Source organism: Hoplias malabaricus, chromosome 2, assembly GCF_029633855.1.
Source record: "Hoplias malabaricus isolate fHopMal1 chromosome 2, fHopMal1.hap1, whole genome shotgun sequence".
Taxonomy (NCBI): domain Eukaryota; kingdom Metazoa; phylum Chordata; class Actinopteri; order Characiformes; family Erythrinidae; genus Hoplias; species Hoplias malabaricus.
The window spans coordinates 66,718,609-66,736,742 of NC_089801.1; the positions used below are offsets into that span (position 1 = coordinate 66,718,609).

General features: G+C 39.7%; 1 protein-coding gene across 4 annotated transcripts in view; it reads right to left on the reverse strand.

Moving 5' to 3' along the window:
* pcca (propionyl-CoA carboxylase subunit alpha) overlaps positions 1–18,134 on the reverse strand; it is a 45,029-nt gene extending 26,895 nt beyond the window's left edge. For all 4 annotated transcript variants that reach the window (XR_010800392.1, XM_066661013.1, XM_066661012.1 and 1 more), the window contains exons 1-7: positions 18,039–18,134; positions 16,557–16,634; positions 13,540–13,587; positions 12,938–13,006; positions 9,998–10,111; positions 9,260–9,313; positions 1,599–1,730 (exon numbers count right to left, since the gene is read on the reverse strand). Coding sequence is in view for 3 of the 4 variants with exons in the window: in XM_066661013.1 (XP_066517110.1) it covers positions 1,599–1,730; positions 9,260–9,313; positions 9,998–10,111; positions 12,938–13,006; positions 13,540–13,587; positions 16,557–16,634; positions 18,039–18,092 (549 nt within the window). In the remaining variant the exon portion in view is untranslated. The remainder of the gene's footprint in view (positions 1–1,598; positions 1,731–9,259; positions 9,314–9,997; positions 10,112–12,937; positions 13,007–13,539; positions 13,588–16,556; positions 16,635–18,038) is intronic.

Below are 18,134 nucleotides of genomic sequence, written 5' to 3' on the forward strand. Positions count from 1 at the left end.
TAGAGAAAGTAAATGCATAGGTAAATAAATAAAGAACCAAAGAGAGGTGGCTTATGCAGGTGCTGGACAGATCCAGCAGAGGGCTCTGTGAGCTGTATCTGTTGTCAGTGAGAGGAGCTAGTGATGGCTGGTTGGTGTTGGCCGAGTGGTAAACAGTGATGTGATTCTGATACTGGAATCTGTTCTGTAGTTTTCAGAGACACTGTTCAACCCAAGTGCATTAACACCTGAGCTCACTGTATTATTATTCTTATTATTAAAAATCAAACCAAACACTACCAACTTAATCAGAGCCAGGAGAGAATAGAGGCAGCGCAGGTAAAAGCCCAGATAAACGAGTGGTGTTTTAGCAGGAGTGTGTGAGAGTGATAGTGATCTAGGGGACGGTGTAGTGGTTGTTAAATGCACTCTGTCTTATGCTAATATCTCTCCCATCTTTGCTTTTGTCTGCAGCCCCTGAGAAACACTGCTCCACTTTATAGAGCCAATAAGACCAGGAAGTGTCAAAACAGCCACGACTGGGGTAATTAAAACACATTTACACACACACGGGGAGGGGGGTGTTGGGGGAAGGAATTAAGATGAGAAATAGAAAATATATTTTCCTGAGACACAGAAAAAAAAAAAAAAAAGAAGAAAAGAAATCAATAAAATATTTTTTTATGGAGGTAAATGGAGAGAAGAAAAAATAATCTTGAAAGAAAGAAAAGGTAGTAGAAGGAAAAACAAAAGAAATAAAGAATTGAGAGAAGAAATAAGGAGAGACAAATAGAAGGAAAAATAACCAAAAAATATAAACTAAAGAATGAAAAGCAATTATAAACCCAAAATAAGTTTAAGGAGGGAAACATAGGAAAAATAAACAAGGAAAGTTAAGGTGAAAGAAATAAGGGACAGCAGAGAAACATAAGAGAGTAAAAAAGGGAGGGAGAGAGGGAAAGAGCCCTGACTTAAAAGAGTAAAAGAGTGAGTGGGTTGTGTGTTCTTCCGTGTGGCGGCGTGGTCTTTAGTAATAGACTGTACATCACACGCTGCAGATACGGTCTGGGATGGAGGCGAGTGTCAGGGGTGTGTAAGTGCTGTTTGGAGCTGGATGTTTCGACACTACTGTAATGGCTCTCCAGCTGTGTCCATGCTGGGACTGTGTACTCTCACACTGGGGGTTTGTTACTGAGAGCCAAGTACAGCCGAATAAAAGTGTGTGAAACTAATTAGACGTGTTAAGAATGTTATAACACAGACACCCTCTCTCCAAACTGTGTGGACATGAAGTTGATTATCTGTGGTTACAGCCTCGGTTCCTCTGGGAAGGCTTTGCTGGAACATTGCTATGAGAATTTGATTGCATTCAGCCATGTTAACACAGGTGAGGTCAGGTACTGATGATGGATGATTCACTCTGAATCATAAATAACACTCAGGGGATGAACTTCCACTGCTCCACAACTGTCCACTGGGGAGTTTATACCCTTCTAACAGATGCCTGACGCCAAGACACATGTGCAGCTGCTCCTGAGCAGACATGCTTTTCTCTAGAGGATATACACACTGTATGGGAAGCTGAACCCACTAAAAAAGGCACCAACTACTTCTCTAACCTTGACCACTCCATCGAAGCCGGGAATAGTGTTGACTTTAGCTGCTTTGGCGATGAGTTTACTCTCAATTTTATCCCCCATTGCCTGGATAGCGTGAGTATCAGGACCAATGAAGGTGACCCCCGCAGCTGCCTGTTAGAAAAAAAAAAAAAAAAAACACCAATAAATAGCAGTCAAGCATGTGCAGACATCAGCATATAATTGCAGTCCAATGAAAAGTATACAGGGGTTGGATAATGAAACTGAAACACCTGTCGTTTTAGTGTGGGAGGTTTTGTGGCTAAATTGGAGCAGCCTGGTGGCCAATCTTCATTAATTGCACATTGCACCAGTAAGACCATGTGCATCCAATGGTTCAAACATTGTGTCCTGAAGGCGGTGCCGTGTATCAGGACAACAATGCACCAATACACACAGCAAGACTGGTGAAAGATTGGTTTGATGAACATGAAAGTGAAGTTGAACATCTCCCATGGCCTGCACAGTCACCAGATCTAAATATTATTGAGCCACTTTGGGGTGTTTTGGAGGAGCGAGTCAGGAAACGTTTTCCTCCACCAGCATCACGTAGTGACCTGACCACTATCCTGCAAGAAGAATGGCTTAAAATCCCTCTGACCACTGTGCAGGACTTGTATATGTCATTCCCAAGACGAACTGACGCTGTATTGGCCACAAAAGGAGGCCCAACACCACACTAATAAATTATTGTGGTCTAAAACCAGGTGTTTCAGTTTCATTGTCCAACCCCTGTATATCTCCCAAAATAGGTATGTTACAGGAGAATAAATAAATAAATCCACAAAAATGGAGATACATGTTTTTAATTGGACTGCGATGATATATATACACAAACATATAAAGACACCTAGTTAGATCAAAAGTTTTGTTGATTGATTTAGTGACAGTACAGTGTAATAAGACTTAGTTTAAAGTCATTTTGGATCATTTTTGGATAATTTGGACCCCCACTGGGTTTCCAAAACAAACTAAATGCCCCTCACTAATGGACTTCTGTGTGGTTTAGACTTTGTAGTGTGGGTGAAACACAGTTTGCTTCAGGTGATGCCTGGGGATATAAACGTCCCAATAAAAACCCATAAAAGCCTGCACTAAACAGGGCCCGGGAAGAAGAGGGTTCCCCTCTGTATTTTTTTACCCCTCTTTCTCACGCAAGGGAATCAATTCCTGGCTAATATACTACAAATAGAAACCCTGAGGCGAGCATCAGGTCAGAGCAGTCTGTAATTAGGAGGAAGATTTGACCCCACAGCCCCTCCAAAACAATACTATTAGTGACAGAGAGAGAGAGAAATGTAGTATGAAATAAAAAGAAAAGAAAAATCAGGCCTTACATGTGTGAAGCTTTTCTACTATTTTTATATAAATGTTAGAAAAATAAAAACAGAAGTAGAGGAATGTATGCCTTTAATTAATTAAATATAAAATTAACAGTTTAAAAATTAGTAATAAACAAATTAACATTACACCAAATATAAATATATAATAAATAAGTCATTACAAGACAACCTTTAACACCAATAATACTTTTGTAAAATAAATCATGTTTATAACTAATAAATCACAATAGTGAAGAGACATAACTGTGTGTGTTACTTTTGGAGTGTTACTTGGTGCTTGTGAGGGTTATGATGGTGGAGAATTGTCTAAGGGCTCTTTCTGTGGGATATGACTAATCAAATCCATTAAAACACCTTTATCAATTCAGTTGTCACTCACACACATTCACTTCCCCTGCTCATTTCACACTTCCAATCTGTGAGTGGAATAAGGTCTTAACTGCACCCAAATATCCAACAGGCCTCTAAAACTAAAGTAAAGTGTAAAGGAACTCATATGTATAAAGGCATGAGTGTGTGAGTGAAGGACAATAGGGAAAAGTGAGAGATGAATTAAAGAAATCCAAGTCAGTCCAACTCACCACCCGTCTAGTAACTATCCATACACAAAAAAAAACTTTACTCTTTAAACTTTAAGTTCTGACAGAATGAATTATGCACTTAAATGATTTAAAGCCCTTTCTTTTCTGCTCAGCTGTAGTGGAATAACCACAGAAAGGGGTCCAGCATAAAAATGCTTAAAAACGAAATTTACAAGAAGCACATCCATGGTATCAGATGTAACATACCAACAGAAATGGTTGGGGTATTGTCCTGAAATTAGTTGAAGCATTTGAATACAATTATTCACAGCAAGTAACGATGCATGCCTTTTCAAAATGTGTTAATATTATAATCAAATTAGACGTAGCATATACCACAGAACTGGATGCCAAATAAAATGAATTTAGGTGTAGTGTAAACTGGGATATCATTATAACTTTGGAAAATATGTACAGAATATCAATGGAAATGGCCTCATTAACCCATGGAATTAGGTGTGTACTAACACGAAAATCGTAATGCAACCATGGAATTAATCATAGCATAAGTATGAAATTAAACGTTTCCTGACCATAGAAACAGGTACAGCCAAGAAACGTGACCACTGAGTTAAACGACAGGAGGGAGGGGACTGTAACTATGGAAATGGAATTAGGTGTAGCGTAACCAAGGAAACGAAGCGTAACAGAAGCTTGTTAAATTTGAAAAAACTGTAACCTTGGAAAAATGGTGTGGCCAATTGTTCCCCATATTAGTGTTGTAGTTGTACTCCAATCGCATGACCTTACTCATACACACACACACACACACACACACACACACACACTCTCCCTTACTTTTCAATCTCCCCCCAAAACCCCACTTCAACTCTCAAGTCAATCTCCTCTCCTCTATTCAAAAGCAATGTCCTTTTGCCATGGTAAAGAAGCCACAGAAGTAATCCTAACAGATCTTTCTAGGCCCGAGGCATTTTGTGCCAGTCGTTTGTGCTATATAAAAGTGTATTAACTGTCAGGCAGAGGGGGCTTCCATTCACAATGAGGGGGTCATTCACCTTGTATTCATATGTGAGTGTGTGTGGTGTGTGCGCGCCTGTGTGTAGGGGGGAGGATCACCATTCAACTGCTAATGTAATGACATCTTCATTTCCACACAAACACAGAAGGCAGGGCCGGCCCACTCGTGTGTGTGTGTGCGTGTGTGCGTGTGTGTGTGTTGCAGAGTAAAGCCATCACTTCAGAAGCTTTGCTATAAATTACGGGTGCAGATCTCTTCTGATTCAATTTAAGTAAATCAGTTTAATTCAGCTACATTATGACATCATTCAGTCTATTAAGATTCGATTATGATCCCTAAACTCAAAGCACCATGAAACTTGAAAATGATTAAAAGGATACTTTAAGATTCTTTAAGAAAATCGTCTTGATTCAGTGATAGTTTCTATTTTCTATATACTATAGATTCTATAGTATCTGTTAAATGAATCATCAAATCTTATTTCAATGAAATTACCTAATCGCGAATCTTTCAAATTGTATTAGCGCTCTATGTCTTGGTAAAAATCTGATTTATTTCTTTAAAAAACAAAATAGTAATAATAATATCAGTCTATATTTTAAAAACTGTCAAACACTAATTTCAGATATTCCAGGATGTATCAAGTTTCTTATTCTCCATTACAGATTCACAAAAATAAAATCCATGCAGATGTTTTTTCTATAAATCAAATTTGATCTATCAGTCAGTCAATCAGTCAGACTTGCCAGGTAACTCTGCGTCTGCTCTACACGCCGACCAAGTACAGCTATCTCCACTGATATGCTGTCAAACACGCCAACCGAGTGTTGCTGCTCTCTCAGCTGTACTCAGGCTTAATCCATTCAGGTTCATTCTGTATCGTTTTGTGTTCCATTTGCTCTGTTTGTGTTTTTCACTCCCTCCCAATAGCTGGGTGAACAGCTGGACAGCTAACCAACTCCTTTACTAATGGCTCCTAAGTTTTAGCTCACCAGTCTCTTCAACTCGGAGAGGAGGCGTGGTTATGGTAGGCTTGTGATTGGTCAGGGTAATAGTGACATAAGCATTACCCAGTTTTAGAACTGCCCATTCTACATCAAAAGGAGAGCAGTACTGCTCATTTTTGAGGGGAGATTTATCATATTTCTGTGTTTTTTATTTAAACTGTGCTGAACATTTCACATAACACCCAAGTTCAGAATTAGAAAATAGAAAAAAAAAAAATAAATACATTCTAAATGGGTTTCCAGGGGCTTTAACGATTAAAATTGTTTCTAAAAGAGAGCAAATGTCAGCAGCTGGTGCTGGAGAAACAAAACATTTTGAAAATAAGCGAAAGAAGGCTCTAGAAATATAGCTGGCCAGCTAACATCAGCTTGAGCCTCAGTATGATTTTCCAACAAATGGAGGCCCAAAACACAAGTATTTAGAATACCAGTGAGCAAAAAGTCAAGTGGTGTCTACTAATTTTGTCTGTTTTCAGCTTCATTCATCTCTTTTAACATAAGCTCAGTACTAACCTCCCGCCCCCCCCCCACGTTTTCAGAGTGTGACATCAGCAGTCAGTAAGCTCCCACAGTGCCCCCTGCCTGTAGCTCACTTCAATAAATATAAATTGACTCTTTGGCCTTGTACTGAAAGACGAGGTATAGAAATTATACACTTACACACACACACACACGTGTTAAACACCGCCCTCATTTTTAAATACTACGGTACATGGTATTACTGTTATACCGCACAACCCTAATCACAATAACATTTATCACAATAAAAGCAACATGTCCTTATACTGCCCACTATTTCTACTGTGTGTATCAGTGTGAGGCCAGGGTTGCTGGGCCAACATCCTCCCTGCACCTGTGTGTGTAGAGCCTGATTTAGATCAAAAGGAGTTTTCCAAGGAACCCTGCTTACTGTCATCACACTCACAAACATTCCTATTGGCTGCTCAAAGAAATACCACACACACACACACACACTCTAGCACTTTCTCTTTACGTGTTTTTATTTCTACACAAAGAAACACAAAAACATCTACTTGTATGAAAACCAGAAAACAGAGACATGTTAAAAAGAGAGAAGCCGAAAAAGGGAGTATGAGATAAGTACATGGAGAGACGATATATACAAGAGCAAGGGGGAAGAAATAAAGAGAATATGCAAAAGAGGAGAAATAAGAAAACATAAGTCAAAGAAGATAGATAGAGAAAGAAAAAACAAGAGAAAGAGAGAGATGGATAGAGAGAAGCCATGTGTAGATGTCACATTCTGTTCCCTCCCTTCATCTCACTGCAGAGAAGTGTCCCGCAGCGCCCTGTGTGTGTGTGTGGTGTGTGCACATCCCGCAGTGAGAGAGTTGAGAGGGAGAACAGAGAAATCCTCTTGGGATCAAAAGATCGCTCAGAGAATTTGGAAAGACTTTTTATATTTATATATATATAAAAAAGTATTAGCATTTTTTTGGAAAGCATGATGAAGTGTGCTGTTCCAGATAGAGTGTGAATCGGAGCAGGGCAGATAAAGATATCAGGTGGGTGCGGGGGTGGGCGGGGGTTGCCATGGTTGCTGTGGTAACGGCCCGGCTCGGCTGGAGGTCTCTCCTTATGGTTCCACCAGCTCTCGTCTCACGCTTCTGAGTCAAACAAGCTTCAGCTCAACAGCACAGCTCAAAGAACCCAGTATTTATGTTTGTTGTAATAAGTTAACCTCAGCATAATCAGTCATAAAATAGTGCCACATAGTCATTTAACCTCTATTAACCCTTAACAGTAGCAGGTGTCTATGGATAAGCCATAAGAAGCTTTTTTTATGGCTAAATTCAAATTAAAAGCTTTACACAGGAAGCCTGTGTGTGACTCTGGATGACCAGTTATCATTTTCAGACCATATTGTGAACCAGACTCCTGTACAACATCCGCCAGATTCAACTCGCTCACTCAGGAGACCACCCAGCTGCTTGTCCAGTCCCTTGTCTTCCCAAAACTTGACCACTTTCTCCTGGACGATCTTTCTCTCCAAACATATCAGGCCTGCGCAACTGATCCAGAAATCAGCAGCATGAGATCTTCCCATGTTCAGTCTTGTCACTCCACTGCACTCCTTTCACTGGCTTCCTGCATCAGACTGAAAAGTTTGATGCAAGCCCCTCCCTGCCTAATGACAGTGGCCAATAGCCATTCTGTACCTTGAGCACTTGGAGCTTCAGGTACAGCCCACCGTGCGCCGAGACACATGAAAGACAGGTGTCAAGATTCTATTCTGTCCTGGCACCCAGATGGTGGAATGAACCCCTCAGTGGCCTTCACTGTCCAAACTGCAGAAAATCCTCTTGAAATCCTCAAAGAAAGGCCCATCTCTTTCTAAACTACTTAAGTCAGCACTAAGTATTTGTTGAAACACGTTGTATTTGCGCTTGTACTTAACTTTATACTGTATTTAACTCTTTTTCGACACCGTAGGTCAGAACACACAGGTATTTTCTGGTATTTTCAACACAGCACTCTGGTAGTGTCTGAGCTCAAGGGTATACAGAGTGTACTCCATTTGTACAAGCTGGAAAACCAATTCCAACCAAACACAAGTCACTCTGGATAAGGGTCTCTGCTCAGATGGAACGTGTTTACCTTGATTAATCACATTCTTAAGTGACCTGTATCTGTCTGTAATGGGAACAAATCAGTCCCTGAACTGTTTATGTGGCTCTGTCCACCTCTGATCCAAATGGATCTCTAAGCCCGGTGTAGTGGACAGTGTAGGTCCTTAAATAACAGCTTCTACAATCAAGAACTGCACAAAATGTCTAACACAAGTACATTTATATTCAGCTATCACCAGAATAGCTTCTTTTCCAACATTAAACTCATTATTTTGAGGCAGAAGCTGTAGTTTGATCACCCGTTGTCGTGGACTATGTAAGACGCACACAGCCATTTGAGACACAGCCTGCCCAGTTCTGGTTGATGACATCAGCATTAAGCAATCTGATCTAGGACCACATATGAAAGTGATTTAAAATTTGATTTAAATGATTTAACATTTAAAATGACCAGACAGAAGCAGAGCGTAGATAAGATATTTAAAGATGTGTGATTTACAGTACTTGTAATGTAGGGTTGGGCTAAAAAAAATGTCATTAAATGTGGGGTGTTTTGAAGCTAACTGGTACACAAGGGAAATGTACTGCTATTTTACCATTAGCAAAAACTCATCACATGTTTCGGTCTGCTGGTGAGGTAGGAGAAACATTTGCGATGTATATAAAGATCAAACTTTCTCTGACCACAAATGTAAGGAAAATCTAGGTTCCTGTATGATGCACCATTTCTCAGCACACTAAACGTCTGAGTAACTTTGTTCACAACTCGCTGACTGAATCTGACAAAAGTGAAAGTTGGTGGAACATATATTTGAAGCAGAATCCTAAAATAAAGTTTCTCAAAAAGATATAATGGAGTAAAAGAATAATATCTCTGACCTTTCGGCCTTTCTGCTTTTATTTGGTTTGCAAATAATCTTCTCACCTAAGAGCACACCTTTAATTAAATTACTACAGGGGGCCCTGAGCTGTTAATTACAAAAACACATTGTGTGTGTGTTAGCAGATCAGCACGCAAGGGGGTCCTCCTGACCCCAACTGTAAAACAAAGTCATTTAAATATTCATTTCCCAATCCCTCACTCTTCCATTCCTTCATTGAGTCATTTTCAGCTTTCTTCACATAATAGTTTGCAGACTCACCAGCCTCCGGGCAAACTCCTTATTCTCAGAGAGGAAGCCGTATCCAGGATGAACCTAGAAAGAGAGAAAAAGAAACAATTCAAAAGGATGCTCCATTTTCCAGAACTTTGGAACCAAGCTTAAGCACATACGCTTCATTAAGGTCACTAGAGAAATTATTCCGTTCTCATTTAAGCACCCTACTCACATAGAGGGCGTAAATATTCATGCATTAACATTATGAATTAAATTAATATATTGTAAATATAAGTTAACTAATTTCAAATGTAAACAGCAAAAATAACTTGCTTGCTGTTAGTCAAAATTGTCATGAATAAACACAGTTATCCAGGTAGCCATGTTTTATTTGACTTTCTTCTATTATTTTTGTCTTAAATTATCCACTAGAAAGGACTTTGGGAAATGACTTCTAAAGTGGAGCTACACAGATTAATATTGTATTAATATGAAGGTGTAAATACCTCTTATCACACATTAATGACACCCCTAGGGACCTACAAGATTGTTTTTTTTTTTTCTATTTAATTGTTTAGAAACATTACACTGCTGTTCCTTTAAAACGCTACATGACACCTTCATAAGCAAAACACTTTCATACAAAAACATACATAAAATACTTGTGCCAACATCCTACAGTTATCACTTTTTCTAGAGTTATAATGAGTATAGAAGCCTTTACGGTGCCGGATGAAATATAGCCTATATAGAGATGTTTATAGGTTAGGCCTATGCCCTCACAGCCTCAGCTCCCGTGTGTCGGATGGCCTCCATGATGGCGTCCATGTTGAGGTAGCTCTTGCTGGTGGGAGCGGGGCCTACACACACCGCCTCGTCTGCCATCTTCACATGAACCTTAGGCAAACACAAACACAGACTTTAAAACAGTGTAGTGTATTAATGATACCATGTCCAGCTTCAGTGAAGCGGTTGTTTACAGCATTGTTCAGACAGCCAATTAGCAGTCCAAAACTGGCCGGTACCATAAAGGTACAGAATTTGGACCCCCAGCCCTAGTAACACCTCAGTAGAAATGTGTTTAACTAATGAGGTGAAAGACATCACCCAGAGGAAACATTAACACTGACAACTGCATCAACAGCAGAGTGTCAGAACACACTCAAAACCAGCTGCTGCCCTCTATACACACACACACACTTCACTTAACACACACATGCTACACAGAGGAGACGTGTGACACACTGTTCTCAGTGTGTGATGTGGGTCTGGGTCAAGAGCAAAGAGCTCCAGAGATAGCTAAGGTCAGAGATGATCAAACTGGACTGCAATGATACACACTTTAATGTATTCTGCTCTAAAACACACACATCAGTGTCCATGTTCTCACTCCAGTGAAGTGGTCATGGTGATAGAGCTGGACACATGCTTGTATAAACATACTGTGAATTCTTTCGGATTTCTTGGTCAGCACACGCACACCAACGTAACTGGAGCGTAGCACCGTCTCCAACACACAATCTGAAGTTCTCACAATTCTGGATCTGAAAATCAATTTAGCACTACTTCCTTCCACCAGTTCTCACCAGTTCGTATTAATGACTTTTGGTGTAAAGGACCTGATGGTTATACCATTTACTCACTGCTTCCAACTACAGTAGGTTCTTTTCTATTCTTTATATTTTCCTCACAAGCCCAGAGGTCCAAACAGAAGTAACAGTCACAAAGTCCCTCTAAGATGAAGCCACTTGTGGACCCCCAGCCATCTGTGAGGTCACTGGTTTTACAGAGTGTTTAAGCAGGTCATGTGTGCTCTGTCTGGCTCCTCTCTCACCAACAGGGCTCCAGTCCCTCAGACCATTTGTCTCTGGAGCCCAATAAACTCCCAATGTGTGTGGCAGCGTGGGAAGAGTTAACCCACAGCAGCGAGTTGAGCTGAGCAACTATCAGGTCAGATTCTGACTAGTGAGTACATACTTACAAATGAACACTATAACACAGACAAAAGCATACTATACTATAAACGTGTCATGGAGGTCGTCGTATGCAGTGCTCAGAGATGCTGTTTGAGAACATAAGAATGTTATTACCCGTCATGGTGATGACAGATGAGTGTTTAAAGAAATGACGTCTCAGGTCAGAGGCTCATTTATTGCTTCATGTGTTCATGACAGCAATCAATATGACATCTGTCAACTGTAATCAGTCGTGACAACTCACAAGAGATCGGCTATGTCATCGCTATCATGCTAGCAATGAAAATGTTATTGAATAATTACAGCATGGGAAAACTAGGAAAATGGCTACCTTTGCTTATTCACCAAATTACTGGTATCTATGCTTCTTAAAAAATGATCAGGAGCTATTACACAAATGACATGCAATTTCTATAGTTCTGAGAAGCACTCCAACATATGGACCGTTAGACTTAAGCTGTCTTGGATTGAGGATTATCAGGAGTAATTTTACTACTCTGGGGTAACTACTCTTGAAAACACCTATCAAAATACAGTGTTGTAACAATAAACCCATTAGGATTGAATGTACCTCCATCTCCATGTGTTTAGTTAACAATAATAATAATAACAAAAATAAAACTAATAAATGTATCTGACCACTCGTTCATTAAATCAAATCAGCTGATATTGATGGAGTTGAACTGGAGAGCATCATCAGGAACTAAACCTAACTATTCTTTTAACAACATTTAACAGCTTAGAGAAAGAAAATCCTGCTACCTTTTATCATATTTATGTTTGTCTGTCTTTATTGTCATGTTGAATATTATTCTTACAGGTAAAAACACACTTAATTCCCAAACAAATCATTTAAAAAAAGATGCAAGGAAGGAAGGGGGATGAGCAGTTAATATTAACTAATATTAACTCATCAACCTCTACACTTCTGAATGTGGATCTGCACTTCCATTCCTCACTGAATACTTAAAGTTTAATAACTAAGTAACAAGCCTGGTGTTAAGATGCTACCCCCCCCCCCCACAAGAACCCACCCCCCAAAAAAGATCAACCCTAAAGCCCAGCAAATATGGACTAAACTTCTCTCATATGCGTACAGGCAGCTCTCCTGCTGTTCCGTTAAAGAGAATCTACACTCAGAAGCTCTTTAGGAGCTTCTAATCAAATGCACAACATCCCCCACTCGTCCCCTCCCCCAGTTTGGACTTCAGCAGCAGGGGTCCTGGTGTGAAAGACCCTCTCCATGCATATGGAAGAGGGGGATGAGTGACAGCCATCACATACGGGGGTAGAAAACTGACCCCTGCGAATAGAAGGGGGTGGGACAGTGGTGTCCTTCTTAACTTATAACAACTTAAACCTAGTTAGACCACCCGCCACACTTAACACTTTTACACAGGCCTGCCATACTCAAGCTTCAAAACCCGAGGTCGTGATTACTCAGTAAATCAACAGTTAGTGTGATGGTAGATCAGGACTCTACATTTGTACTCTTTTTTTTTTTTTTTTTTATATTTTTTCACTGAAGTCTCTTTAGGATATATTACCTCATTTTTCCCCCAACAAAACATTATACATATCTATTTTTTATTTAACTATTAAAACCTGTGTATTGAAACTAAGCACACATTACAGCCGTGGTGATAGGAAACTATATAATCTATTATACCAACCCTACTTCAGAGATTGGAACAGTAAGATCAGTAATTTGTAGGTAACTTGCCCCATGAGGCTAAAACCCACTCACCGAACTGGCGTCCACATCACTGTGCACAGCAACAGTCTTGATTCCCATCTTCTTACATGTTTTAATCACCTGAGGGCAAGCAGACAAGTTATTATAAGCTTTAGAATAATATAAAAGTGGGCCTTAGCCCTTTAAAGCTGAGTTGGATTCAGGTAAGCCTCACAAGAGCTAAACGACGTCAACTAGTTTGAGTGTAATATGGCTAACACTACCATTATCAATGCAGTGGAATCATAATTAACTAATGAATCACACGTTTTCAAGTGACGATCATCATTCAGAATGATGAACCTGCCATCAAATCCCCACAGCAAAGTTCCCACATGTAGAATAAGGTATTTTTGGAAAGAGTAAAGGCAAACACTGTAGTAAAATCAGGAAACGCTCTATTCTTTCCCTTAATTGCAGAACAAACTTAGAATGAAGTAATGTTTACAAATTCTGAAGGGTAGAACACACGTGTAATTCACTAGACTCTTGAGATATGTCGTTATTATACCTAAATATTATTTTTAAGGCTAAAGTTACTTTGGGATGGGCTCCTGGCTGACACTCACACCTGCAACTGACCAAGGAGGAGGAAAGAGGCAAAGCCCACTTACCCTGCAGGCGATCTCTCCTCTGTTAGCAATGAGGATCTTATCAAAGGTCTGTGGAAAGAGAAAGAGAACAGGGAATGAATATCACATTTGTTTTGACAACAGCTCATTTGCCCTCCCTGTGTCTCTCTGGAAAAACTTTCTCTTCTCTATTAAATGAAAACAAGGACTGATAAAATAGTTTAATATGGATGCTGCTGTTAACAGTTATCCATTTTCATGAAAAAAGAATTTCAGAAAGTGTTGGAAACCACAAACTAGTCCATTTGATATTAGTTAACTGCTTTATAATGTTCTGAGACAAGTGTGTAAGGATTTAAGCATTCAGTTAGCATGATGCTAACTAGCAGGTTATAAGCTTCCTTTATTCATTAGCTACAGCAGCACTGTAGCCACAGAAATATATGATACTGAAATATAAGAGACATGTATTCAAAAAGATTGATACTAAATATTTTTATCCAAATAATTATACTAGCTTTTAATTAACAATAAATTATTCATAGTTTTGATTTAGCTTTCATGTAGACATTCACGTTCTCATTACAAACCCTAAAGGCCACTATAATCAAAGCTTCTTCAGTCACTGACAATACTAAATGTACCAGAATTTATTTAACATCCAAACATTCATATCACTTTAAAATCAAACTGCTCACAGCTACAAAACTGTATGCGAGATCTTCTTAAACAAGTCATTTAAAATTGTATATACTATATGTATATTATAATGTTTGATATGTGCCTCTATATTTGTAACTGAATATTATTCTCCCATATTATTCCCAATCTTGCCACAATTCTTCCTGTACTTTTCTCTTCATCTACTCTACAGATACCATAATGGCCCTTATTCATCAAAACACTGTAAAAGTGAGGGCAAATTTGTAATGATTAATGACATAAGAACTGTTCGTCTGATTTATGAAACAAGTAGAGACTGGAGCGCTGTTGTGGAATGAAATCAACTGACAGTAACAGGCTTCATTTCCATATCATCTACAGATCATGAAGATGTTTAAACAGTGAGCAATGGGATTTTGAGGCTTGTGAGACAAAAGATGTGCTGTTAAGCAGATTTGAGTGGGAGCAGTTAGGACAAAAAATTTGTAGTGTTAAATATATACAAAAAAAAATGGAAATCAAGAATTTTGTTAAACTGTTAATCTCACATTAATAAGCACTTAGTACCAGCCATGTATTTGGTCACAAAGATATGCCAAAGCTGAAATTGATGTACAGGAGGTCCTTGTGTTACGTCAGTCCCGAGTTACGATGTTTCATGGTTACGACATGGAATCTCCCATTTACTGTATAAAGCCTTGTTTCGACTTAAGTGGTTTTGCGTCGTAAAGCGTACTTCATGTTTGGTGTGTGCGGCCGAAGAATACACGGTTACGTGGCTCGGGACCGAGGAGGATAGGTGTTAGGATAGGATAAGTGTTTACAGTATGTTATTTACGTACACTATGTATGAAAATCAGTTTACGGCATGATGTAGGAACAGATCAACGTCGTAAGTCAAGGACCCCCTGTACATGGAAACCCTTTTATAATCATGATAAATAAGGGCCAATGTCCCTATGTTAATCAACATACAATGTAAATTCACTTACAAATAAAAATACACAAAATATCGCTAACAGGATAAACTAATGTCCTGTGTGCTGTATCCCACTGTGCGACGGAAATCACAAAGCAACCCCAAACTGTGAAGAAAGCATGGGTAAAGCGTTTAATCATAAACCATGCATCCATGTGAACGAAAAACTACCTCTGAACTCGGCTTCCTGTCGCTTTCAGATCAAAACACACACAATATTTACCTCAAAGCACATTCTCCCCATTTACTTAAACTGAGTGAGGGAGTGTTACTCTATCCCAGCAACCTCCCAGCAATACACACATACACAGCCTCTGGGCACTAGCAGTTCGTTTGAAGGAGGTAGATCAAAGCTATGAGGATGCTGGCATGTTGTTTGTACTGGCGACTGGGCAGCTGAAAGTTTTTCATTTCAGAAACAAAGTGTGTCAAATATATATATGTGAGAGATTTTACAAACAGAGTCATAGAGAAAGATACTTTAATGACAATTAAACAATATTAGCTTTTCTATCATTAATATACCCAGGGACATTTCTGCATATTATTTGGATTTAAAAGATAAAAATCTGATCCCAGATGAGCCATAAAGTCTAGCCCACGTGAACCCAGTCTAGACGAGCTGTAACCTATGGTCACGTCTAGCCGTTCAATAGTCTCAGCCTAAGAGACTGAGCTGACATGAAAGTAGAACATATGCTATCTTTTATACCTTAAGACGGCCACAACTGATTTTCATTTCACAGCTATAAAGGGAGATGTCCTCGTGTCAATGCTGATATTGTTCACAGCTGAATTATGACAATTGCATGAAACTATAGGTCATACGACAATTAAGGCCTGTGCATATTTATTTAACTGCCCAAGTAGGGTATTCTTGGCCACATTAAGAAACAAAATTAAAAAAAGTCTCACTTGTGAGACTAACCCATATGAACTGCCCCCCGACAAGCTAAGGTTTGGATCCATATTAACAGATGCCTGAACAACTGTGAAGTCTATCAGTATAAACTAATCCCAGATAAACTATAAAGCCTGAGGCTCCTGAGTGGATCTGTATTGAAACTGCTGGCCCTATCATAGGGAGATCACTGGTTGGATTGGCTCAACCATCCGAACCGGGGAGACCAAGAGAGCACAACAGGGCTGTGCTGTATCAATATTCTGCCAGCTGCATTCTGACTGGATATTTGTAGATCTGCATATATACCTTTCCATGTATCATCTTTTTTTGGCTCTGGTATTGGTCCAACGTTATACACGTCACGCCAAAATAGCAGACTTATGACTGGACTTTTTTTTTCCGTGCTAAGTAAATATCTTTTCCTGCTGTAGTAGGCGATTTTTGGCCATGTTAAGTTGAGACTAATCCCAGACTAACTGTAGTCTGGCCTGTCCTAGGTCAACATGTACTTACCTTCTCATTGGAATCATACACAGTGGAGTACTGAGCGTGGCAGCTTATGATGTAGCACCTTGGCCGCAGGGAGGCATGCTAAAACAGAAACAGTACGTTTAATAAGAACAACCCCTGATCATAATTTTTCAAATATAGCATCAATAATGAAGCTTTAACGAGAAATACAAATTCCAGATCTCATACAAAAATTTATATTAAAGAGAACAACAATACAGGCATCAGACATAACCTCTCATTATTTCTTACTAAGAATTTTTGAAACCAGAACAGATTATAAATTCAATACAGGCTTGTGGTATGTTTTATCGACTGCAAAATTAAAGTATTGTTCTGTTTTCCAGCGTTACATGGAGTGAAATATGTGGATTGCATACATCTGACTAACAGGGCATTCTCACCTGACTGAATGTATAGCAGCTGAAGGGGAAAATTCCTGTATTGTTCTACTCAAATCTAAGCTCTAAACTTGGAATTACAAGGGAAAACCTTTCAATTGGTCTCTAAAGTAAGCCTATTTAGAGAATGTTTATTGCTTATCTCGTTACTGTGGCACCTATTAAGTAGTGGGCTATATTAGGCGGCAAGTGACCAGTCAGTTCTTGATGCTGGAAGCAAGAAAAGTCTAGCCCACCTGGTCTGATCCCACTGCAGAGCTACGGTGTCACAAAAAATCTGACAAAGTCAGTGTTGGCTCTGATAGAAGTTGTGTATGTCAAGTTGCTGCATACTGGGCTGTGTGCCCATGCCAACTTTTTTGAATGAGCCTGTCACTGGGTTCACCTGTTGTCCTAACAACTGCATACAGAAAATACCAAACATGACGAGTTTTGAAAATGCTCTGACAACATTATTATAACTTTAAGATTTGTAAAAGTGGCTCAGGTCCTAGACAGACCATTTCTCTTGCTTCCAATACTCCAAATTCATGGACTGACTGAACTGCTGTGCACTTGTTGTCTATTACACAGTGAAGAAGAGCAATAAGAATTTGACTCCTAACACTGCCGTAGCACGTGTCTGTAAACTTATAAATAAAGACTGTATTTAAACACTTAACGCTCTTTAAAGGGGTGATATCGTTTGCTAGAATGGTTGCTTGTCTCTGCAGTGGACAGTCTTCGGCTGCTTCAGTGCTGAGTTAAACCCCAGCTGTTATGACATTGACACAGCGGGCTGTCAGACTGTCAATAAATCCCAGGGCCTGTATTCATCCAACTACGGCGTTTGTCCGCTCACAGTCACCCGCAGCTCATTCTCGGTCTCTCAGCACATTGACAGAATGAACCTAAAGCGGGTTGAACACTTCAATAACTCCACCACTGAGAAACACAGAGGAGGCTAGATGGCTAACCCCGTTAGCTTCAAACTTGCTTCTGCAACATTATCCATCTTCCCGCTCTTTGTTTCTGTATGAAAGCCCTGAGTAAACCTGGCAGTCGCTTAAGCGAACCCACCGCCGCGTCCAAACCCAGCGCTCACCTTCAAAGCGCGGAAAACTCTCTGAAAGGTTGGAGTGACTCTGTACGCCGCCATGTTCCCGCCGCCAGCGCCGACGCTGCACAGAGGTTGTAGTGA